General features: G+C 44.4%; 1 protein-coding gene across 2 annotated transcripts in view; it reads right to left on the bottom strand.

The window, feature by feature from the left end:
- Nucleotides 1–22,018, bottom strand: part of SCG5 (secretogranin V) — a 53,947-nt gene extending 31,929 nt beyond the window's left edge. For both annotated transcript variants that reach the window (XM_060294514.1, XM_060294515.1), the window contains exons 1-2: nt 21,878–22,018; nt 20,156–20,388 (exon numbers count right to left, since the gene is read on the bottom strand). In XM_060294514.1, coding sequence (XP_060150497.1) covers nt 20,156–20,381 — 226 coding nt within the window. In that variant the 5' untranslated portion in view covers nt 20,382–20,388; nt 21,878–22,018. The remainder of the gene's footprint in view (nt 1–20,155; nt 20,389–21,877) is intronic.
- Nucleotides 22,019–24,580: the final 2,562 nt, after the last annotated feature.

Here is a 24,580-nt window from a genome sequence, read left to right as displayed (position 1 = left end):
AAACTAAAAAAATAAAATAAAATAGACCTTGTGAGGTTTTTTGCATGGATCTTGGCAAATATTAAGTTGTTGTAATTTTACAATACATGTGCTGCATACTTAAAAACTTAATGTGATCCTGGACAAGTTACCTTACCCCTTTAAATATTCATTTTCCTTTTCTGTAAAACAGAGGTGATAATAATACTTCATTAAGAAGATTAACTTGTACCAACATAGCACTTAATAAATGTTCGTTTCTTTCCCCTTGGATTCAGGTGTCAACAAACAGAGAAATAGCCAAAGGGCCAGCACAGTTGGAACAGAGGTAAATGGGCCTGGGAATTGGCAAACTGATCGTCACAAGGTAACTGTGCGACAGGCAAGCATCTAGATGGTTCCAACCTACCTCGGGCAGTTTGAGAGTGCCCACGAGATGTGCTTCTTTTGTAGTCCCTGTACTAGAAGCCATCTAACAACAAGCAGGCTCACTGTTTCATAGGCTGATGGAGGATGGATTTGCATCTTATATAATACGTCGCTATGTATGCCCAATTCAATAGACAGCCATTCGATATTTTAAAGCTACAGCCATGACTTGGTTCTCTTGGTGTTAATAAGAAGAAAAACAAATAAACTATTTAGTTACTATATAATTCAAAATCTCTATTGGTAATGGCCTTGACTGCTTTCCTACTCCGAGGCTTGTTTTTTTTCATATTTAATGTCTTATACAAGATTTTGAGAAGGAAAACTTAAAAATTTTAATTAGAACCATATCCTAAATATCCTTCTGCTCCTCTGCATATTTGTTTATTTTTTCTTAGGATTGATTTGTTAAGAGTTTTGGAATTACCGGAGAAGAGCTTTTGAGGATGTTTGAAATCCATGATTCAAAACAGGGAAGGTCACAAGAGTGATGGGATTGGTTATGACACCAGAAGAATCCAGCCATTCCTCAAACCAGGGGCTCAGAACACTCCACCCTGCACTTCAAGGAGATGTTGTAAACCCTCCCAAGGTTTTAATGCCCCTTCATGCTTTAACGTTCCAGAAGGCTCATTTCTGAATAATAATAAAACTGCCACGAAAAACAAAGTGAGCTTTGGATGATACCAAGGGCTCAGCCATTCCTCCCACCAATGGAAAGGGAAATTTCGATAAGACACGAACAGTACTTGATTTTACCTAATGGGACTCACAGCTCTGACTCCTTACTTCTCCAAAGAATTCAATAAAACTAAGTGTAACAATAAAAAATGAAATAAAACAAACATCACAAAAACACCCTCCACTAAACTAGGTCCCCTTGTGACCCTAGATTTATCTCTGTAGCCATGTTATATCTTTCAGAAAGTGGCAAAAACCACTCTTTTTTTTTAAATACAGGAGTTAATGCTGATATGATCCATTAAATAAAACAGAATTGGGCACAGACAGATGCCTTACCAAAATGGAAATAAATATCCTGAGAATCTGCATAGAGGTTATTCAGGATACTCATGGTATTCCAACTACTTCAGTGGCATCAGGCACAGTTTTAGGGAAAAGGGGCCCTGATGAATAAATGTACTTTTAATTCATTTAAAGGCAGTGATTTGAGATTTAAGGGACTTTGGGGTGAGTTGGGGAGGGTTGCACAACCACAGAAATGTCATTTAAACCATGAAAAGTTTTTCATCCAGAAATCCCAAGGGTTTTACTTATGTTGATATCTATTCCCCACCTGAGAGAGGCAGAAGAATGATTATGAGAGGAAGAAGGGTCTCTGAGACCCAAACTGGAGGCACAGATAGAGGTTGGGTTTCCTTAGGCATCCCTGGCCCAGCCCACAGTTGTGAAGAAATTATTATGGATTTATTATTATGCTTTGGAGCCTCATCTCCTAAGTGAGACTGTAGCCTCCTGACCTCTCTCTGTCCCCTTCAGTATTTTCTTTTTTTTTTTGGCCGTACAGCTTGTGGGATCTCAGTTCCCTGACCAGGGGTTGAACCCAGGCCATGGCAGTGAAAGCCCAGAATCCTAACCACTAAGCCACCAGGGAACTCCCCCCTTCAGTATTCTTTACGTACAGCAGCTATTCAAGACATATTCGTTGATGGAATGGCCTCCGTTCTGTGAGACTGGAGGTAACTAAATGGTTCTCAGCAGGTTATGTGTTATTTATACAAACAAAAAATTCTAGCAGAACACACATGACTAGTTGCCATAACTGCTCCTAGAGGTGGATTTACAGTGAAGTGAATGAAGCTGAAGATTCAGAACCTCACATTTTCATATACTGCTTCCAAGGCCCTGGACCTAATTTTGTAATTTGGTGTTATTTGCCTTAAAGAGGTTTCCAAATTACATAAGCTTCAGGCCTCACAAAGCTTGGATCTGCTCTGAGCTGTTCTTAAAAGCCTTCCATGAATACCATCGTGGAGTTTTTATCTGCCATTATTTTAACTCCTACTTATCCAAAGCAAATATAAATCAATTAGCTCTGGAACCATGGACAAATTAGGCCTGGGTTTCCTCGCTTCTGAAAATAACAAGCAACTGCATAGGATTCCTCAAGTCCCAAAAGAGAGAGATGTGGAGAAGATACAGTGGGAAAAGAAAGCAGCAAAGGACCTGAGCCCCCAGCCCCAGTCCCGGCTGCACTGCTAACAGCTGGTATGTGACCTTCAGTGAGGAACTTCACCTCTCCAGACCACAATTTTCTCTACTGTGAAACGCGTCAGGTGGACAAGATGCTCTCTGAAGCCCCATCTCGTCCTGTGCTTCCAATACCCTAATTTATGCCGTAGGCCACACCTCTCACCTACTCTCATCAGATGCTCACAAGAGCCCCAGGGAGTATTCAGTGGGGTATTCTGGTGAGCTTCTGGCTTCTAATTCAGTGTTCTTTCTGCTACACCCCACTGACATTTGCCAGCCGAACAGTAAATAAGGCTGATGTCACCGGCTTTGATGGCCTTCAAAAAATGCGCTGTTGTCATGCCGAGTCAAAGATGACGCTCTGACATGAACCAGCCTTGTAGCGTGTGGACGTGGTGATCACGAGCGTGCAGCTCCCTTCCCACGAGAGGCAGTGGATTTGAAGCTGCAGCTGGTACAGCCGGTCTGCAGGGAAACGTCATTTTTTTTCCCTCATGCCTCCATTCCAAACCAGGTTTCCTTTTCTCCATTACTTGACTGTCCATTGCTGACAGCTGGACAATCATTGGAATCATCTGGGGCACCCAAAAAAAAAAAAACAGTCCTCAGCAGCCCCAACTCCCCAGAACTCCCAAATTTACATTCCTGGAGATACTGGGGGCCAGGGATCTTTAATTCTAAAAGCTTCCCAGCTGATTCTGATTACCCAGCGGGTGAGAATATCGCTGTTCTCGGTAGTTTTCTCTATCTTAACAGGCCTGGAAATGCCACAGCACTTGAAACCGTCTATCCCGCTACTCTGATGCCTCTTGTTACAAAGTCAGCTGGGGCAGTGTTGGCTGGGACAAGTAACAGCAGCCAGAGGACACCCCTATCACAAAAGACCACGCATTGTACGATCCCGTTATATGAAGTGTCCAGAGTAGACAACTCCATAGAGTAGATTAGTGGTTGCCAGGGGTTGGGAAAGGGGAATAGGAAGTAAAGGGAGGGGACGAGGCGGGCAGAGATGGAAGGAGTGGTGATGGCTAAGGGGAATGGGGTTTCTTCTGGGGATGATAAAAATGGTCTAAAGTTGACTGTGGTGATGTGAATATGCTGAAAACCATTAAAATGTATGCCATAAATGGGTGAATTGTATGGTATGTGAATTATATCTCAATAAATATATCAGTAAATAACCAGCCCTGGGCTTCCCTGGTGGCGCAGTGGTGGAGAATCTGCCTGCTAATGCAGGGGACACGGGTTCGAGCCCTGGTCTGGGAAGATCCCACATGCCGCGGAGCAACTAGGCCCGTGAGCCACAACTACTGAGCCTGCGCGTCTGCAGCCTGTGCTCCACAACAAGAGAGGCCACGACAGTGAGAGACCCGCGCACCGCGATGAAGAGTGGCCCCCGTTTGCCACGGCTAGAGAAAGCCCTTGCACGGAAACGAAGACCCAACACAGCCAAAAATAATAAAATAAATAAATTAAAAGAAGGCTCAACATTTAAAATAAAATAAAATAAAATAACCAGCCCTAACCTTCCCTTCCTCCTCTGCACACACACATAAACACACACCCACACACGTACCACGCCAACTTGTGATCACTGGCAGGTTAATCACAAACACCCAACAGGTGAATGTCCTCCGTGTTTGGCATTCAGCCTCCTTATCACCTCACTCACCTGTGACCACTTGTTATGACCCTCCTCCCACCCTCCCAAACCAGATCCCAAATTGTCCCAGGACAATGGCACCACCTGGTGGCCAACCCAGGAAATCTCTGACTGGGTATTTCTGCGCTACCTCCTCTCTCATTGTCTGAGGACCTCAGGCATAAGCCATTCTCTCGTTTTCTTCTGCCAACTTCAGGGTTCAGTTAATTCTCATTTAGGTAATCTCCAATTTATACACAAGCATTCCCTTCCATCTCTTCTCCCAATCCTTTCCCAGAGTCCAACCCTTCAACTGCTGCTAAAAAGCTTAAGGAACTTCAGTTATAAGCCTGCACTGTGAAGAAGGCAAAATCTGAAAGTGGTTAGTCACAATCCGATCTAATAAAGAACAACGCACCTTATTAACAAATATTTTGGAGAATATGAAAAGCAAATAGCTACATAATAGATGGAAAGATGGTCAGTTTTGCTGGTAATCAAATAAATACAAGCTGAAACAATGAGTGTCATTTTTGCCTGTCAAAAGATTTAAAAAGGTAATACTAATAGTTAACAAGGGAGACAAGATTCCCACAAACAGAGGAAGAGAGAGCAGCCCTATTACTCCAACATTTACAGAAATCAATCTGACAGTAGGTAGGAAATGGAGCCTAAAAATATGCATGGAGCTTGACCCAATTTTTCTTTTCATAGAAATATATACCCTAGAGAATTTATCAGGAGTCTACACAAAGATTCATATGCAAATATGATCACTGAAGCAATGTTTTTGATGGGGACAAACTGGAACAACTCTAAATGTCCTGTATTTGGGGAATACTTAACTGAACGTGGGATAAACATATAATAGAATATAATTCAGTTACTAAGAATAATTACAGTGATTTTTAAAAATGATAAACAAAAAGGCTCTTGATATCATATTAAGTATAAAAATCCAGATTAAAATATTTACAGTATGGGGGGGAGGGATAAATTAGGAGGTTAGAATTAATGCATACACACTATTACATATTAAATAGATAACCAACAAGTACCTGCTGTACAGCACAGGGAACTATACTCAGTATTTTGTAATAACCTATAAGGGAAAAGAATCTGGAAAAATATATATATGTATGTATAACTGAATCACTGTGCTGTACACCTGAAACTAACACGACATTGTAAATCAACAAAAAAATATTTACAGTATGATTTTTTTAAATTACATTTATATGCATAGAAAAAGAGACTGGAAAGAAGCACAATAAATGTTGAAAGTAGGTATCTCTCCGTGGTAAGATTGTAAATAATTTATTTTCCAAATCATCCACAGTGGCCTTTATTACTTTTTTAAATTACTTTTATAATAAGAAAAATTACTATAAATATAAGTAGTCCATACCACCTACAGAGTCTTTAAAGGTACCCCAAATTTCCTTCTGAAATGTGCTGCACCAGGAAAGATAAAGCCTGCAGAGAAGTGGTTCTCCACAGGGGGCGATGTTGACCCACAGATGACATTAGTTCTGGTTGTCACAAGTCAGGGAGTTCTGCCGGCATGTAGAGGGCAGGTGCCAGAGATGGAGCCCTCACAGCAGAGAAGTCTCTGGCCCAATGTCACGGGTGCTGAGAGTGAAAACCCTGCTCTCAAGTCAAACTCACACGATTTGAATCCAGACCTGTATCTGTATCCCCCTTAGCTGGTCAGTCCTGGTCAACTACTCACCAACTCTGTACATCAACTTGCCCTTGTGAGAGAGCAGCATCTGCATAGGATTCCTGAGGGCAAAAGTAACCATAGGATTTCTGAGGGCAAAAGTAAGCATATATATATATAGTGTCTGGCACATAGTAGATGCAAAATAAACATTAGTTCTCTTCCCCTAGAACCACATTTAAAGGAAAAATACTATTACGTATTCAATTTTGTGTTTCCTTTTGTTAGGTATTATAAAAAGAGAGCTTCTTAACCTTTTAACTAACCTCAATTACCTTTTTCAAACGCACATTTGGAGTCAAGTCAGCTTTCATGTGCTCTCCCCAGATTCTAGAGCTTTAATATCAGGTTGATAGGATGAAAAAAAGTGAATTCTTGAATCTACCAAAAACTCATGGAGGCAAATGTTCTAAGTACTGGGGCTAATGTAGGTGAAAAGCTGATCTTCTGTCCTGACACTGCCCACTGGGTCCACCCTGGGGTCTGGAGGGGGACACAGGGCACCAAAGGACACACAGGTGTTGTGTGTGCATCTCTGCTTAAATCGGAGGGAGGCTGACGGTCATCACGTGCTCTCCTTGGTGCTGTAAGTGGGGGTGAGGGATGAGATCTGACTCGTCTTGGACCACAGATGAAGGCTCTGAAGCATGGTGGGGAGGCCTGGGTGGGTAGGCGGGCTGCAGAGAGAGTTGCGTGGGTACCAGGTACCGATCGCTTACTCTGCTCAAGGCCTGGATCTGGAGAACTGGGAGGAGCTGACCACTCCCTGCCTGCAGGCACGTCTTGCACAGCCCAGACCCCCAGGCTCCACAACTCTGCCTGTAAAAAGAAGCCAGAGGCGCTGACCTGGCTCCAGAGTGCTGTATACAGACCCAGTTCAATGAGAACCAACTGCCAAAAATCCTCTTCACTGACCCCATGCGAAAACAAAGAATCCTTCTGATATTAGTAAAATGCATCATTTACCGTCAGAAGAACTGCTCTTTTACCCATCCCTTCGGAAACATTTTCAGGCAATAGCACCTGCACTGTTGCCATATTTTTGCACACTCCAGCGAACAAGGGCTATTCAGAGTCTGGACAAACTCAACAAGTGGTCCTTCCCGTCAAATGCTGAAGGATTAAAAAAAGAAGGCAGGCAAGCAAGAGACAGGAGAAGCGACCTGCTGGTTCAGTTCAGGAGACGGGTGTCTGCGGTAGTTTACAGCAAAGGGACTCCTCCCAGCAGGCCCATCCAATCTTGCTGCTCAGGTGGAGAACGTGAGTCACTCACATCTCGTCCAAACGGTGCCGGGCTTGTTGACACAGGCCTGCTGAGCTCTCGGACCAGGAAGGTCCCCTGGGCCTCTACAGGGCAGGCCACTCTACTGGACTGACCATCTCCCCAGCCACAATCTGTCTCATGCAGATAAACTCGGACAGGCCTCCGGGGGAGATGGCCAGTAGTGCCCCGAGCCTGTCACCTTGGTTGTTTCCAGCCCTGGGGGGAGTATCACCCTGCTTTGCTCAGGCCAAACACCATGCCAAAGTTCTCACACCCACTGGGCACCAGCGTCCTCTGAAGTACTGGGAGGGGTCAGCCTCTGGCCCCCTGAGAGCTTACGATCCAGTGTGTCCAGCACAGAACAGGTGGAGCAGCTAGAGGAAAGAGCTGGTCCACAGACCATCCAGCCTGTGCTGAGCACGGCGGGAGGCACGCTCCCTCGATTCTCTCTCTGCCGTCCACACACGCTGAGTGACTGAAGCAACACCCACCTCCGTCCCCCGAGATCCCAATGGTGTTGGTGCCTAATGCGCACGTATCTGACCAAGACACAAAGAAATACCCCACCCACCTCCCACCTAAAACCACCACCGCCGCCGTTGCCAGCCAGGCTCGGGGCAGCCTTTTTATCTGCAAGGAGACAGAGGAGGGTGCAGGACACTCTGCAGAGAAGGGGGACAGGCAGAGTCACACGCACCATGTACCCCTGTCCCCGGATGCTCTTAAGTAGAAAAACTCGGTGACAACCCTCAAAGTGACCAGCTTTCCTGTCACCTCCCCTCCACCCCTAACCACCCTGCACTCAACACATTCTGGATACAATGTCTATTTCTTCCCGCCTCCTCCTGCCTGAACCTGAGTCCCCATGATCCACAAGATCCTTCCTCAAGGAAGCCCGGCTCAAGTTCAACTGACCTGCAGCGTTTTTTGTGTTTTTTTTTTGCGGGGTTGGGGGGTGCGTAGGGCAACGCCTTACCTCCCCTCAGAGCTCCTGCGTGGTGACTGTGAGAGCCACATTCTGGACTCTCAGCTCCTATCCCAGCGTGTGGAAAGTGTGCATTTCTATTTTTATGTCCCTTTCCCTCACCTAGACTTCAAGCTCCTCAGACAAGGGCTGCTACAGTCACAGTTAAGAGAACACGGGCCCGGCCGCTCCCCTGCAGCTCCGCGGATACCAGTCTGTATCACACCCATTTCACTGACCCACTCCACTGGAGCGAGGGGGTGTATGAAAATAGTTTATCATTCCTGATCTTGCGTGTGTTTTCTCATTCTCACCCCTCTGGAGCACCGATGGAAAACGCATCCGGGGATGGGGTGAGGGGAAAGGCAGTCCAGTCCTGTTCTGTCCCCGATCCTCAGGAAAACTACCCAATTCCTTGGGTCAGAGTTTAACTTTTACTAACAGGCTAAGAGAAGATAATGACTGACTCTTATTTCACAAAGATCCTATGTAAAAAAATTAGATGTGTGTTGGTTGGTTTGAAAATGTATCAAGGTTACAGCACCTGGCATGCGGTAGGCACCCAGTAATTACTTATGGAGTCAGTAAAAATGGAAATGTGTTAGATGATATTTTGATAGGATGCATGGTTCAGGGGAAGCATACTGATCATGGCCTGCTAGTCACGCCAGCACGTGGACAGTCTGCTCTCAAGCGACTGAGAACACGCTTTCCAACCCATCTGCACACCATTCTCACACCAGCATCTCCTACATGCACATGAGCATGCTTCGCTCTTGGCTCCGCAGCTGACTAAACAGTCAGTCTTCTTGACTTTTAAAAGATGTTTCTATAACCCATGTCATGGCCAAACACAGGACATATAAGGATAAGAAATAGAACAGAGCATGGTTGGGTACGGAAAAATTGCTATTTACTGGTTTTCAGGAAGCATCTCTCTTCACTATAGTCACATGTTCCTAACTCTTAAGGTCAACACTAGTAGAGCACTTCATAGGACTGGGGGTGGGGGGATTGGGGGGGATGGGTACAGTACTGGTTTCTCCAAAGTCTTACATGCAGCTATGGCGGGCAGTTTCCCCAGGCCAAGCCTAGGAGGACACAGGGAACAGGGAACATAGGATATGACCGTAGACATGACCACCTTCCAGCCCTGAAGCCATTTATACCTAGAAATACATATGGTAGAATGAAACAGGTAATGACCATGACAACAATGCTTCCCATATGAGTAATATCTCATATTGTCCCAAACACTTTTATATGTATCATTTAACCTGACTGCTATATCAACCCTGTGAGATGGCCTGGGTAGCTTACCTCCATCTTCAGACTGGGAAACTAAACTTCATAGAGTTTAAGGGACTTGCTTAGTGCCACAATGGCGGGTCTGAGCCAGGACTCAAACCCCTGGGCTTCGAGCCTCGGTGCTTTTCCTGCTACGCCACGTGATGATCACTTCCCCCACCATCCACACCACGTGCCCCTTCTGCCACTCCAGTCCCATGGCACACCATGGGTAAAAGCCACACTTAGTTTTAATCGTGGTGCCAAGCTGTGGGCTGCTAAACCCTCCCAGCCGGCTTTCACAGCTTTCTTTATGAACCGTGGTGCCCAAGGTATTTGCACCAATTTGTTCCAAGAGGGCAGTCTGTCGGAAAATTTGCTTTCTGAAGCTTCACGTCCCTGAAACACCATCTGCCCCAACCCGCCTGTGGTTTACCACGACTCCCAGCATCATTACAGCTTCTCAGCTAAATATCACAGGATTAGCCAAGTCTACGGGGATGGAAGACAGCTGGTTGGAGAAATTCAGTCAAACCTAACACAGCTGGCTTGCCAGCTAGATCGAAAAGCTCAAGCTGTGTGATTGTGGGCAACTTGACACTTTTTTTTCACTGTTAGAAAGGTTATATCAAACGAGACAGGGTTTGGGAAAGTAGTTTTGCAAACCATAAAGTATTATATAAGATTTTGTTACCACTATTCCATTTCCCACATGTGTGTGATCTGCTTTGTCCATTATCTGTGGAAATCATGTCCTGTGGTGACTCAGAACGCTGCTGTTGCCGTGCCCTGTCTCCAGATGGCAAGTCTCAGGTGACGAGGTCCCAGCTTGAACCTGCTCTGGGCTTCAGATAGGACAGCTGTGTCTGGGAGGACACCAGCCAGAAGCTATTTGCATGAGGAACTGAGATGCCTCCTGGGGAGAAGCTCATACCAAAGGAAGGAGGAGTCTGGCGGGCAGACCCTGAGGCAGGGATAAGTCCTGCCTTTGTGGTTAGTGGGCGGGGTGGGTGGGGGGGATTGTTAACCCCTACGGTGCCTGATGCCTAGTTAGGTTTCTCTCCCTGTGCAACCTCTCCTGTGATCTACGGAGAGCAAGGTGGGGGGCTGGGTGTTGCTGGGAACAGTGAGAAATAAAATGGAAAGCTCTGTTTTCCTAAAACTCTCCAGGGTTTAGGGGCACACTGACGGGGTACACTGACGGGGCTCCCCATGCCCTCGCCACCCAACACTTTACGACAGGCTCCCTGAGGTTGTAACAGCCCAATGCTCTGTGTTCAGAATCATACGTGGATTTAGGGCACTTTGCAGGAGCTGAGGTCCTAAGTGAGTAGGTGGAAGAAGAGCCAGTGAATTTTGAATTTTAGGGTTAAAATGCTCGAAATAGGGAGTTCCTGGCGGTCCCGTGCATCCACTGCAGAGGGCAGGGGTTCAATCTCTGGCTGGGGAACTAAGATCCCACAAGCCGCGTGGTGCGGCCAAAGAAATAAAAAATAAAAATAAAATGCTTGAAATATAGTTACAGGCTGGATGATCTTGACTGATCTAACACTAGTTTCACCTGCTGGCATCTCAGAGGTCAATGTTGTTTCCAAAGAGCAAATACAGTGAGAGGTTCTTTGAAAAGATATTTTGTGAGTATCTATTATGTGCCTGGCCCTGTCTAGGCTCTGCAGATACAAAAAGCAGGGTAGACATTGTGTCTGCTCCTGCAGATCTTACAGTCTGGTGAAGAAGGCAAGCAGCAACCTCATCATAAATGCCAATTCACAGGCAGTCTATATAGAGCAGCAAATTCAAAGAAAGATCAATAATGAGCCCAGGAACAAGGATCATCCTTAAAGATAAACCTACTTCCCCAGTTTGGTCCAAGATCAAGCCTGTCCTCAACCACACCATTAATCAACTAGCGTAAGAAGGGTACGCCAGGGTCCAGCTCAGGCTCTGAAACACATTCAAATACTAGCTGCAACCCTGGACAAGTCACTTCTCTGACCTTCTGCTTCCACAACTGTAAAATGTGGCAAAGAATACCTGCTCTCCTTGCCTGAATCAAGGAAGCAAGTGTGAACTTGCTTGCAAGCATGAACTTCACAGCATCCCGACATACTTCTGCCTCTTCCCTTTTTTCCCAGCTGAGGAAAGACCTAAATCCAGGTCTCCATCTGAGCTCCCGGTTTCATCTCCCACCTCCCCAGGAAGGTTCACCCCTCAGTCATCTGCTCTTCATCCCACATCTTTAACTCTCTATTGGGTCTTGCCAATTAGCACTTCAACAAGTGCAAATCTCTAAAACAACCACCTACACAAAAACCTTCCTCATCTCTACATCACCATCATCTCTACATCATCATCCTTCCACAAATGTTACTCAGTCTTCTCCCCACTACCCGACATTCTGGAACAGATGTTTACATCGTGTCTTCTCTCCTGTTTCCTGCACTGTGGTTTCTGGCCCCACTACTCCGCAGAACCCGTTCTGCCCAAAGACCCCCGGGAACTTCAGTGTTGCTACACACAGTATACACTTTACACCCAATGGTCCTTATTTCACACGACCTCTCTGCTGATTTTGACAAAGGTGACCACTGCCCCTTCCTGAAACACTCTTTCCTTGTTTACACCGCACCTTACTGGTCCTCCCTAATGCCCAATCTTTCTTGGTTTCCTTCACAGATCCTTCTACCTGGCCCTGTAGACTGAGTAGTCCGGGCCTTTTCTCAGGTGTCTGCTCTTCTTTTATTTATTTATTTATTTATTTTTTGCGGTACGTGGGCCTCTCACTGTTGTGGCCTCTCCCGTTGCAGAGCACAGGCTCCGGACGCGCAGGCCCAGCGGCCACGGCTCACGGGCCCAGCCACTTCACGGCATGTGGGATCTTCCCGGACCGGGGCACAAACCTGCGTCCCCTGCATCGGCAGGCGGACTCTCAACCACTGTGCCACCAGGGAAGCCCCTGCTCTTCTTACTTGATACCAACCCAGGTAATCTCATCCATTTCTATGGCATGAGCTGCCACTAATATGGGGTGACTCCCAAACTCCTTCCTTTACCCAGACAGCTCTCCTGTGTCAGATACATCTGAGTGTGCTTTCTGCACACCTGCACCTGGATGTCCCAGGGCACCTTAAACACAACAAAATCATCATTTTCATCTCCTTATCCTCCCCGCTCCACCAGAAAAAAAACGCAGACCTCCTCCTATTCCTTTTCAATTTCTTATCACTATCCATGCAATTGCCTAAGACAAAACACTGGAAATCATCCAGGGAAATTTTAAGGATTTGAGTTCAGGGTGGTCTCAATGGAACCCCAAAGGACATGGGCCAAACGGGAGGCCCTGGTCCACTGAAAGACAACCCTTCAAGCCCATTGCTCTCATTGGCTCTCCCAGGATGAGGATAACCTAGAAAGAGATTTTAGTCAGGATACCTGGGTCAAGAGTCAGCCCCACCCCTTCCTCCAAATGCCGAGAGAGGCTAGCCTGAAACTTTGCGAGGCCCAGGTCGGTTGTTCAATGTTAACAACTCTTCCCTCCAACCTTCAAATGGGAAGCAACTATTGCCACCCTGTGGCCAAGTGGAGGCACTACGGCTCCTTTACGAGGCCAAAGGTTGGCCAAGTAGAGACTCCTTAGGAGATGAAGCCCAAAATTTAGTGTTATAAAAAGGAATTTTGATATTTTTAGGTTTGGCAATACTGGTTTAAATTTAATCGGGATCCATCAAGTGGCTTGGTATCTGGGGTTATCATGTGGTCTAGAATGGTGGGGAAAATGAACCAGTGGCATTGAGGAGACCCTCTTTTACCTGAGGCTCCTATTCTGAAGACTGAAGCACATTTTCCGGTTGGATTCATCAAAAGCTAACATTAGTGTCAGCTGGCAGAGCCACTTCTGATTCCCACACATCTCTATCCCATAGCTAATGGCTCTCTGAATCAATCCCTTGGACAGCTGGTGGCTTTATTTGTTTCTGGGGATAATATAACAACAGTAGCCATTTAGCTATGTCATAGGGACCAATGAGCCACTTTGAGCTTGGAGGGAGGTGGGCACTGCTGAGATACAAGGTGCACTGAAACGCAGCTGAACTGTACTGCTCACTGGGGGAGTCATCCAAAATAATATCAGGGAAAGCCATTAAAGACTGGAAGTGTGTTCCTGATATCCACAGAGTGAGAGGAGGCAGGCCTACATTCAGTTACTAACGGAACCCACTGTGAGAGCGGGCTGAAGCCCCACTATGAGAAAACCAGGTTTCAGAACAGTCGCTGAGATCACACACAGCTAATAAATAGTATGGTTAAGATTCAACCCGTGACCACCTAGAGGGGTGGGGTAGGGAGGGTGGGAGGGAGACACAAGAGGGAGGAGACATGGGGATATATGTATATGTATAGCTGATTCACTTTGTTATAAAGCAGAAACTAACACACCACTGTAAAGCAATTATACTCCAATAAAGATGTATTTAAAAAAAAAAAAGACTCAACCCCGCTTTTCCTTACCATCAAAGCGTGTTTTCTTCTCTATAAAACAAGTTGGTGCCTGTTTGTCTTTACTTTATATTTTTGTTTTGCTTTGGGTTAAGAATTTACACATTTGATGACCATCCTTTAATAATATAGTCTCTCTTTTTTTTTTTTTTTTGCGGTACACGGGCCTCTCACTGTTGTGGCCTCTCCCGTTGCGGAGCACAGGCTCTGAGGCCACGGCTCACGGGCCCAGCCGCTCCGCGGCATGCAGGATCCTCCCGGACCAGGGCACGAACCCGTGTCCCCTGCATTGGCAGGCGGACTCTCAACCACTGCGCCACCAGGGAAGCCCTATAGTCTCTCTTTTTCCCCAGACAGAAGATGAGCACAAATCACAACTCTCCATTAATTACTTAATGCTTAGCAATTCTCATGCTAGAAGATGTTTCTCATACAAATTTTTAAACTCCATGGTTATTTTCTCTACACTATATGCAAAGCTATGTAAAATCAGTTAATTTGGGGGCAAAGTAAGATTAATCCTCACAATGTTTATAACATCATCAAAAATCTTTACAATTGTAATTAAAGGAATACATTTATTTATGAAGTTTCAAAAAAAGAAAAAAATAGAATTTACACATTTGAAAGATGCTCCTTACCAAGTCATGTTTAACATACCTACGGAGAAGTGAAAAATAACCTCCAACCTCTTAGGATGTTTTGGGCAAATGTTTCCTCCCCAGGGACCACTTAGAGCAGGTCAACCAGAAGTCTGGCTTAACAACGAGTGACTTAACAACCAGGAGGCTGCGTACCAGGTTTCAGGAATCCTCTATTGCCTCAAGTCTAGTTGGCCCCCTGCTGGTTTCATTCCATAACTGCAAAAAGCCTTTCCCATTTCTCAATAGGCCCCTGTACAGAAGGTTCAAACCTTGCACCCTGGTGATCAGTCATAGTCAAAGTAAATAGACCTTTTGCCAAGCACATTATCACTGAGTTCCTGGCAAAAACCTCTAGGTAGATTTTTTGAAACACAGAACAGAAATGGAATATTTTCCTTGAACTGAAAGGAATAGAGTCTCAAAAGATCCAGAAGTCAAATAGAATTTATGTACTTATTGCTGCCAGATATACTTATTTTTTAAATATTTATTCAAATATACATTCATTCTTCAAATATTTACCAAGTGCCTACTATGTGTCTGGGTATAAAGCAGTAAATAAAATAGCTATTGCCTCATGGAACTGCCGTTCCAGTGGGGAGACGGACAATAAATAAGCAAGGAAACAAACATTCATTATAAATTTTTAAAATGCTATAAAGTTTTAAAAAAACAAAAGGGCTCTGTGGCAGAGAAGGGGGGCCACTCAGAGAAGCTTGGTAGGCCTCTCTGAGCAGATGACTTTGAAGCCGAGCCCTGCAGAGGAGGACAGGTATACACAGAGTGGAAAGAACAGGTGAGAGTCTGGAGGAGGGAAGACACTGGTGTGGGTGTGGGGCTGCAGGGAGGTTGGGAGGGATGAAGGCAGAGTGCAGGTGAAACGGGCAAGGAAGTTGTTGGCCTTCACAAGCACAGCCTAAAAGGCATCTCAACATTAACCTGTGCAGGGCTTCCCTGGTGGTGCAGTGGTTAAGAATCCGCCTGCCAATGCAGGGGACACGGTTTCAATCCCTGGTCCAGGAAGATCCCACATGCCGCGAAGCAACTAAGCCCGTGCGCCACAACTACTGAGCCTGTTCTCTAAAGCCCGCAAGCCACAACTACTGAGCCCGTGTGCCACAACTAATGAAGCCCACGCGCCTAGAGCCCATGCTCCACAACAAGAGAAGCCACCGCAATGAGAAGCCCGCGCACCGCAATGAAGAGTAGCCCCCGCTCGCTTCAAGCCCGCGCACAGCAATGAAGACCCAACGCAGCCAAAAATAAGAAACAAAAAAAAACAAAGAAAGTTCCTTTCCAGGATATCATGCCAATATCCTGGCGTCACCCCTGGCTCCTCTCTGTTTTTCAGTTCCTACCTCTAACCCACTGGCAAATCCTATTGGCTCCAACTTCAAATATATCCATCCTCCGACCATGCCTCGCCACTTCTCTAGCTGCCATGCTAGTACACCCCTCACCTGGATTATTCCTTAGTCTCCTAACTCATCTCCCCCATTGCAGTCCTCCCTCCCTACAGAGTATTTTCAAGACAGCAGTTGGAGTGGTCCTTTTCAAAGGAAGGCTGATCACATCACTGTCCAAAGTCTCCAGCGGCTTCAGATACACGCTCAAAGGAAAAGCCAAAGCCGCTGTAGGACTGTAAGACCCTATGACATGATCTGTCCCCACACACCACCTCCCACCTCCCCTTCCTGCCCTTACCCCAGTCTCATCTCTTCCTGCGCTCCTGAGTCCTGGGCTACAGCCATACTAGCCTCCTTGCTCTAACCTTATGGCTTTCGCATTTGCAGCCCTCTCCACCTAGAAGGACATGGATCACACAGCTGACTCTCTCAACTCTTATTTTTGCCTGTCTTCCCAGTGAGGAGTCCCCTGCCCCTATTTTGTTTCCTCCATCCCCCTCTTCTGCTTTATATTTTTATAGCACTTATGACCATTTGGCTTATTACATATTTTACTTATTTCTTTATGTAATGACTCTATCTCCCCTGTCCTGCCAATCTTTCAGGTTCATGTTCATTTCTTCAGTACCTAAAACAGTGCCTAGCATTCAAAAAATGCTTGTTGACTTGACAAATGAGTGGTGAGAACAGTGGGCTACAATGGACTAGGAGAGGACAGGAGGTGAGGAAGTACATTAGCATGTGTGGAAAGGTTGCTGTGGAAGAAAAATGGTAGAGTAACTCGAAGGGATATGGGATCAAAGGAGGAAATTTTTTTTTAGTGGGATATATGACCCCAGTGACCTAATAGTAATTTACACTGATACTACATCCTATTTTAAAAGGAGAGTTTATTATGCTATGTTTGAGAGCTTATATACATCTTCAATAGTGAGATTAATCTAAGGATTATACAACTAATTAATCAGAGTAGACACAATAAGAGGAAATTGTCTTCCATGTGCCACTTATTAGACAATGAACAGCGCTGCATGCAAAGAATTGAAGAGTCCAGTAATTGTCACCTAAAATGACAATGATGATTCATTTAGAAATGATTTCATGGTAGAATAGTTGGAGTATGCTAAAACTTTACTTTTGTTTCTCTGAACTGGAATATTACCTGCTTGCAGGTGAATAAATTTAAATCCTACCCCCAAGCTAAATGGAAGCTTCAAGAAGTAATTCACTCAAGGTCACATTACTGATAAATGATGGAGCTGCCGGTTAAATCCAGATATCTTTGGGAACAGTTTATGTTAAATGTGCATTAAAATTCACACCAGAATATATGTATGTATGTGTGTGTGTGTGTGTATATATATATATATATATATATATCATATTCTTTCTATAAAAATTAGAAAGAAAAACTTTCTAACTTGGTCCTTCATAACAAAATACTAAAATAAATGTTGAAGGGATATGGAAGATACCCCATGTATCTGTCAGACCCCTGGGAATTAGCATGAATGAATGTCAGCAGAGACAATGCAAATAAACGGATGAGTTGAAACAATCCTACACTCACATGAGAAAATATTAGACCACCCAATAAATTAAATGCCAAACTCCAGGACAGGGAAAAATCCCAGGCTTATTTTGTTTCCCTGTTAGCTTGCACCCAGCTGGCAGAATTCTAAGATGACCCCCAAGATTCCCACCTACCGGTGTACATGCCCTGCATAATCCTCTGCCTTTGAGTGTGGGTAGGACCTGTGGGCTATCACTCCCTTGATAAATGACAAAAGTAATGAGATAGTCACTCCTATAATTATATTGTATTATGATTAGCAGACTAAAGGGATATTCTCCCTCCAGATTTGAGGAAGTAAGCTGCCATGTTGTGAGAGGGTCAGTGGCTTACAACCAACCTGAGAGTGGCCTCTGAGAGCTGAAAGGGACCCTGCTGACAGCCAGCAAGAGAAAGGGGACTTTGATCCCACAACAGCAAAAAACTGAATTCTGCCAACAACCTAGATGAGTTTGGAAGAGGACCCCAAGCTCCAGCCAAGACTGCATCTCCTGTCAACACTGTGATTTCAGCCTGATGAGACTGAGCAGGGGGCCCAGCTAACCCAAGCCTGACTCCTGACCAAAGGAAACTGTGAGCTGATCAATGGGTGTTGTGTTAAGCTGCTAAACGTGTGGTAATAGAAAACCTAATAGAAAACCAAAACACAAGCCGATATTCATCCCTTCCACAGACACTGAGGAGACCCAGCATGGTTATGACGTCACATTACCCCAAGGGTAATAATGAAAGCAGTTTTTAATTCTGAATTGTTCTAATCCATGCTCTTTCACACCTCCAATGCCTTTTCACTTGACATTACCTGATGAATTCCTATTCAAACTACAAAACCCAGGTCAAATGTTGCTTCTTCAAAACAGCATTTCCTTACAGACACCCCCATCCCCTCCCAAGCAGAATAAATTACTGTGTTCTTTACTTCCACGGCAGCAGCTTGCCTGTCCATCTATCAAAACACTGGCCATGATACACTGTAATAACTTCTCCCGGCTCCCACCCCACAAGACTGAGAAACTTTTAGGGCAGAGCTGCCTCAGTCTCCTGCACGGTGGCCGGCACAGAGCCGGTGCTGAACAGCTGGCTACTGAGTAAAGGAGGCTGTGGATACACATAGGCTGTTGATGCCCAGGGAGTTGCTGTTTCTTTTCCACACAGATGATCAGGCCTCCAGTATTAATGGAAACCTAGAAAGCCATCTCCATGACAACAGCTGGGTGACTAATCAAGCACTTTTACTGGTCAAAAGGGCAGATATTTACTGTCTTGAAAGAGCTGGTCTGAAATGGGTAGGTGTACTTGAAGCCAGAGTTGGTAGCAGACGCTGGAAAGGATTTAGATTCACCCCAGAAGGGGTGGTGCGAAGCTCTGTCTGATTTGTTCTGCCTCAAGCCCTGTGCTAGATTTGCATGCTTCTGATTCAAATCATCTGTGTTAATCCATTCCTGAAATCAAATGTCAGCCTAAATAGACAACAACTCCACAGAGTTAGTTTTACTCAATGGTTTAAAACTATGGGTAACAAGACAGAAATGAGAATCATATATCAACAATATCCATGGCATTCCCAGGACCCCCAAAGCAGATAGCTGTTTTAGGAAATTATAGACTCAGACAAAATTATACAAAATCATTGCACAGGAAATAGTATTTTCTGGGTGTGTGTTTTGACAAAACTCAGAGAAAGAACTCATGTTTTTCCTTAGGACTCACTCCTGTGGGCAAACACTTGAAGTGCTCTTTTGTGTTCAGACTAAATTGACCATGCTACTGCTTTAGGGCTCCACCTCGGTGGAGAAAGAGAGCATTCAGAATCAGAGGGATACAAAGCAAGGCATGGAAATAAGGCACCTGCTCTTAAGAGCTGCTCATCACCACCTCATAAGAGCGAGATTCCAATTCTCTCTATAAGTAAATCACTAAACAAAAAAAGTATCACTTTCTAATAAAAGTATTACAATCATATTGCCAGAAACTTAGAGGAATTCAGGTGGGAAATGGTCTTATCACCCTAAAACAGTTAAATTAACATCTGTTATATTAAAAAACTTTTTTTAAAGTTATTGACATAAACTCTTAACATCAGTACCTCTTTTGGCTCCCTTGGGCTTATCTGACATCATCCCTAAGAATCAAATCAGATCTTTTAGGTCCTATATTTTGAAGATCTTTTACAAATACTGGCTGGCAGTGGCTCAGAGGCAGCCAGCTGGGGACACAATTTCCCAAAGATCAGTTTGGGAGAAGACATGGGGTCTGGGTTCTAATCTTTTTTTAGTGATAATGCTAGATGCTCCTTCATTCACTTACTAAATATTAATGTACCAGATTTTGTGCTAGATGCTAGGGCTACAGCTGTGAATTAGATAAGGTCCCTGCCCTCACAGGACTTATATTCTCATGTGTATGTATGTATCTATATACTGTGTAGCATAAGAAGAAAGGGAAAACAGAAGGAGGAAGTAGAGTTTCTTCAATATGCATTAATTATTTTACTGCTAATGGAAACTGCAAACTGGCAGAACACAGTAAATACCTTCGATGCTCTGTGGGCCCACAAGGTTCATGGCCTGGTGAGCTGGATACTCTACCCGTGGCCTGGCAATGCCCAGCTGCTCCATCACACCATGGAGCAGCCTCTGGATATCTGTTTCTGAGACCCGGTCAGGGGTTCTCGGGCTATAAGCAGCTGTTGCAGTCCATCCAAATGTCAGCCAAAACACTAGGCCAGACAGCATGGTAGAAACCATCCTGGCAACCATTTTTAACCTGCAGAAAAAAGACCAAACATATATCGATTGGCCACAACTGGCAATTGTGATGATGTAATCATGTAATCACTCCAGGGAGTGATTCAAGGACCTCCCAGGAAGGGACTGCAATGAAAAATTCTTAAGGATTTGCTTAGGCCTTATGTGTCCACCCTAGCCAGGACATCAGCTGTGAGAAGGTATTAAAGAAACAGAACAGTCTGTCTGAGATAGCCAGTTCCCTCTGTCCTCACATTCTTGGGAAGACTAGACTATAATGGCACTTCTCACTCATTTTTTATTGTCCTTACAGCTCCCTGGAAGCTCTGCATTATGCCTACCCCACCACTCTCTCCCTCCCTTAAACCAACAAAAACAAACAACAAAAAATTTTGCCTCAATTTTGAGAAAGGGAGAGGGAGAGTGACATCTTGACTTTTCTAGTCCTGGTGAAGAAAAGGCTCAGGGGAAGGAGTTGGAAGACACAAATGGTAAAGAAGCATAGAAAGCTTAGGAGTGGTACAAGGGAACATCAATACACACAGCTCAGGCCTGCCCTCTAATCTGGGAAGGATTCTTGCTGCACCACATGCTAGCAGGGCAAACTTGGGCAAATGCCTCAACTTCCTTCTCTGCAAAAAGGGATGAGAAAAGCATCCGTCTTATAGGGTTACTCTGAGGTTAAGTGTGAGGGCACATGTAAGAGGACTGAAAACAATGCCAGACACACAGCCCCCCAGATTGCTATTATTATGTTGGCAATATTGCCTTACTGTTCCAGAGGTTCGAATTTGGGGAATCGAAGGGTGATGAGAGAGAAAACAGAACAGGTGAAGGAGACTGGAGAAACCTAGTCTGGGGAGTCAACCTGTCCTGAATGTTGGCTTCCACGCAACCAGAAGCCTGCAGAACAAGAGAACAAATATTCACGCAAATTCCCTCTGCAGCTGCTGAACGTTAGGGTGGAGACTGCAGGCAGTGGCCATGCAAAACCTCTTTTGACCCTCCTTCTATGGGAGCGCGCGCGCGGGGGGGGGGGCGCGGGGGGAGAAGGTGGTGGCGGCATGCATTTCTTCCCTGAAACTGAAATATTCATTATCCCCAATATCTACTTCTGTAAAGGAAAGGCTTTTTAAAAAGCCACTCAGATGTAAAACCCTGTACTACAAAGAGCTGAGACAGCAAAGCCCGCAAAATCTGACGAAAAAGGCCAGAGGCAGACACCAGCCTCTCCGGCCATCTCCATCTTTCCCTCCTCCGCTCTGAATGCAGGATGTCTTTGTTTCATTTACACCCCCAGCCAACAGCGTTCTGACTTGATCTCCTTCCTCGGTACTCTTTCCCTCTTATTTAGAGCCGAACCTCCGGTTCCCACACCCATCCTTTGTCTGCCCCCAGCCTCCAGCTCAAGGATTTCAGCCTGACGCCCTCCCCCACTCCCGATCGTGAAGAGCCCGTTGGTCTGGGTGGGCATCAGGAGGTCGAGCCGGCCTCAGCGCAGCACTCACCGAGCGGCAGCCGGAGGAGCCTGCTGCGGTCTGGGCCTCGGTGGGGGTCGGGCGCGAAGCGGGGAGATCTGGGTCTCTGGTGCGTCACCTCCCTCCTCGTCTTAGCCCCGCCCCGTCCCTCCTCCAGCAGGTGGAGGTCGCCTGGCCAGGACTCCCCAGAACTCAAACTCAGATGCTGGGGCCTTCCGTCCACGCATTCCACATACACATCTCACAGAGACCCTCTTCCTCTATCGACCCCTGTGTAAGTAATTAACCTTTCCTCAAGCAATTATCCAAACAGTGTGCCAGATCGCCTCGCCATTTCTGTCTTTCGTTCTCAATAGCACACCTTCCAGTTTTTTAGAAGTGTTTTAGCTTGAAGAGAAAAGCAGCACTGGGGCAATAGAAGAGACAAAAGTTGAAGAGGCCTTAAGAGCTTTTAATGATGGCACTGATTAGGTAAATCATGAGTGCTTTCAGAAGCCTCTTCATTGAGCAGGAAACCTATGGGGATATTTAATACAAGCTGATAGAAATTTCTGTTAAAGTGATAAACCAAAACCACGTGAAAACCGCTAGGAATATTAGTTCTGAGAGCTACTTCTAAACTTCCACACCAACTATCAAGTAAGATTCCTTTTGCCGGAAGAGAAACCATACTCCCTGCACATTGCGGAAATGTATCCAGGTAGATCCAGAATACCTTCTGTAAAAGATTTACAGGGCAACTTTGAACATTTGAATTTTGTTCAAACACAAGAATTGAAATGGAAAACCATACAATGAATATAAGTACTTAAATTTCTTTCGTCAAGACGGGATTGAGGGACTTCCCTGGCGGTCCAGCGGTTAAGACTCCCCCTTCCAATGCAGAGGCTGCGGGGTTCAATCCCTGGTTGGGGAGCCAAGATCCCACACGTCTCTGTGGCCAAAAAACCAAAACATAAAACAGAAGCAATATTGTAACAAATTCAACAAAAGACTTTAAAAATGGTCCACATCAAAGAAAAAATCTTTAAAAAAAAAAATAAGACTGGGGATGAGTAAAGTACCTGGAGGTCCAAGAATAAGTACCTTGAGGAGGTTAGAATCCAGAACTCTGTACATACCCCAGCTCTGTTCCCCAGATCCATTATCATCTACAGCAATTTTATGCAATGAAGAGGGGGCCTGCAAAATCCATCCATGGCCTTTTGGTTTGAAGCCAACCTCCTTCCTGGCACCTTTTCTTCCATGGATGCTCTTCGGTTTCCAGCTTTTTGTTTCAGTGCATGCTAAATCAGCTGGACAAATATTGTCTATTGGTTCTAGGCTCAAAAGACCATGCTGGGGTTTAATATTTATTATTCACACATACTGAGGTTTTATTCAATTCTGAATTTTACATTGATGTTGTTTCACTGTTATCTTCATTTTGTGCTTGGAAAAATGGAGAAGCCGTTATTACAATTTACCGCCTTCGTGCTGAATGGAAACTTGACTGAAATACACTAAATTGTTTATGCTTCATATGAAATTTGATTTTCTAAAAACATCTATTATATGTCCTGGGCTTGATGATTTTCAAAATCCTATATCAAGTTTTTAGTGATTTTAGAATATTGCCAAGCAGTCTATTAAGTTCTATGTATAACTGTATTGTCTGTTGCTCATAATAATAATCAAATTAATATTAATTTATTTACTTGTAAGAACAAAGTAAAAATAGTTTTTGGCGTTACTACACATGTCCAGACACTTTAACTTTGTTAAGTATGTTTGTATATCATCTGATCAAATATCCCCATGAGATTGGTAACATTATCTCTATTTTTTATAAGAAAAAAATAAAAGCAGGAATATTAAATCAAGTCTAAAACTCAGCTTTCACGACTCTCCAATTACCTCATCTCCAAGGTTTGCACCTTCATAATCCTTTAATCTGTATTGCAGCTTTCAGCTAACAAAAAATGGGAGTGACATATATGGGTAGTTTTCTTTTTTAAATAAATATCTTTCATTATTGATTAATGATTAATCTCTCAGAAAATCCACTAATTCAGGTGATTTGTACAGTTAATTTCCTATGACTTCTTACTGAATTAGTCTTCCAATTCAACATTTCACCTACCCCCATGGATATAAAAGGACACTGATGTATTTTTAAAACTTTTAAAAGCAAAGTTTAAAAAAACTGCTTTGAACCAGACAACAAACATCTCAGAATTTATAAATATTTTCTATATCCACTTACTCTTATACCATAAACATCTGAAATGCATACCCAGTCTACATTAAAAACCTGTTTTCATGTCAGATAAACATGATGTTTATATCTACAGATTTTTAGTCTTTATATAAGTAAATACTTACTAATTCTGAGAAAGGGTCGATTCCTAGGTAGTGAATATAGAAACAGGAAATAGCTTTGAAATAAAACAGATGTACTGCTATTAGGGAGAACCTGGTAAAGCAAACCTCTGATGACTTTAAATTCCTCACACAAATTCATGCTGCCTGGTTGCTCCGAATGGTGTGCAGTGTGGTTCTATTCTGCCCCAAGCTTGAATGTGGCACCCTAACAACTGACCTGCAAAACTGTCTTTAGTGGTTGAGTCTGCATGCATATTCCTTCCTCCAAAACTCAGAGAATACCCTCTACTGTTGATATTATTCTTTCCTTAAAGATTTGTTATTTCTAATAATTTAAAATATAAATTTAGATAGATTTGCTTGACAATT

This window comes from Globicephala melas, chromosome 2 (assembly GCF_963455315.2).
Source record: "Globicephala melas chromosome 2, mGloMel1.2, whole genome shotgun sequence".
NCBI lineage: Eukaryota > Metazoa > Chordata > Mammalia > Artiodactyla > Delphinidae > Globicephala > Globicephala melas.
Note: the sequence above shows the minus strand (reverse complement) of the source record. Positions and strands in the feature narration are given on the sequence as shown.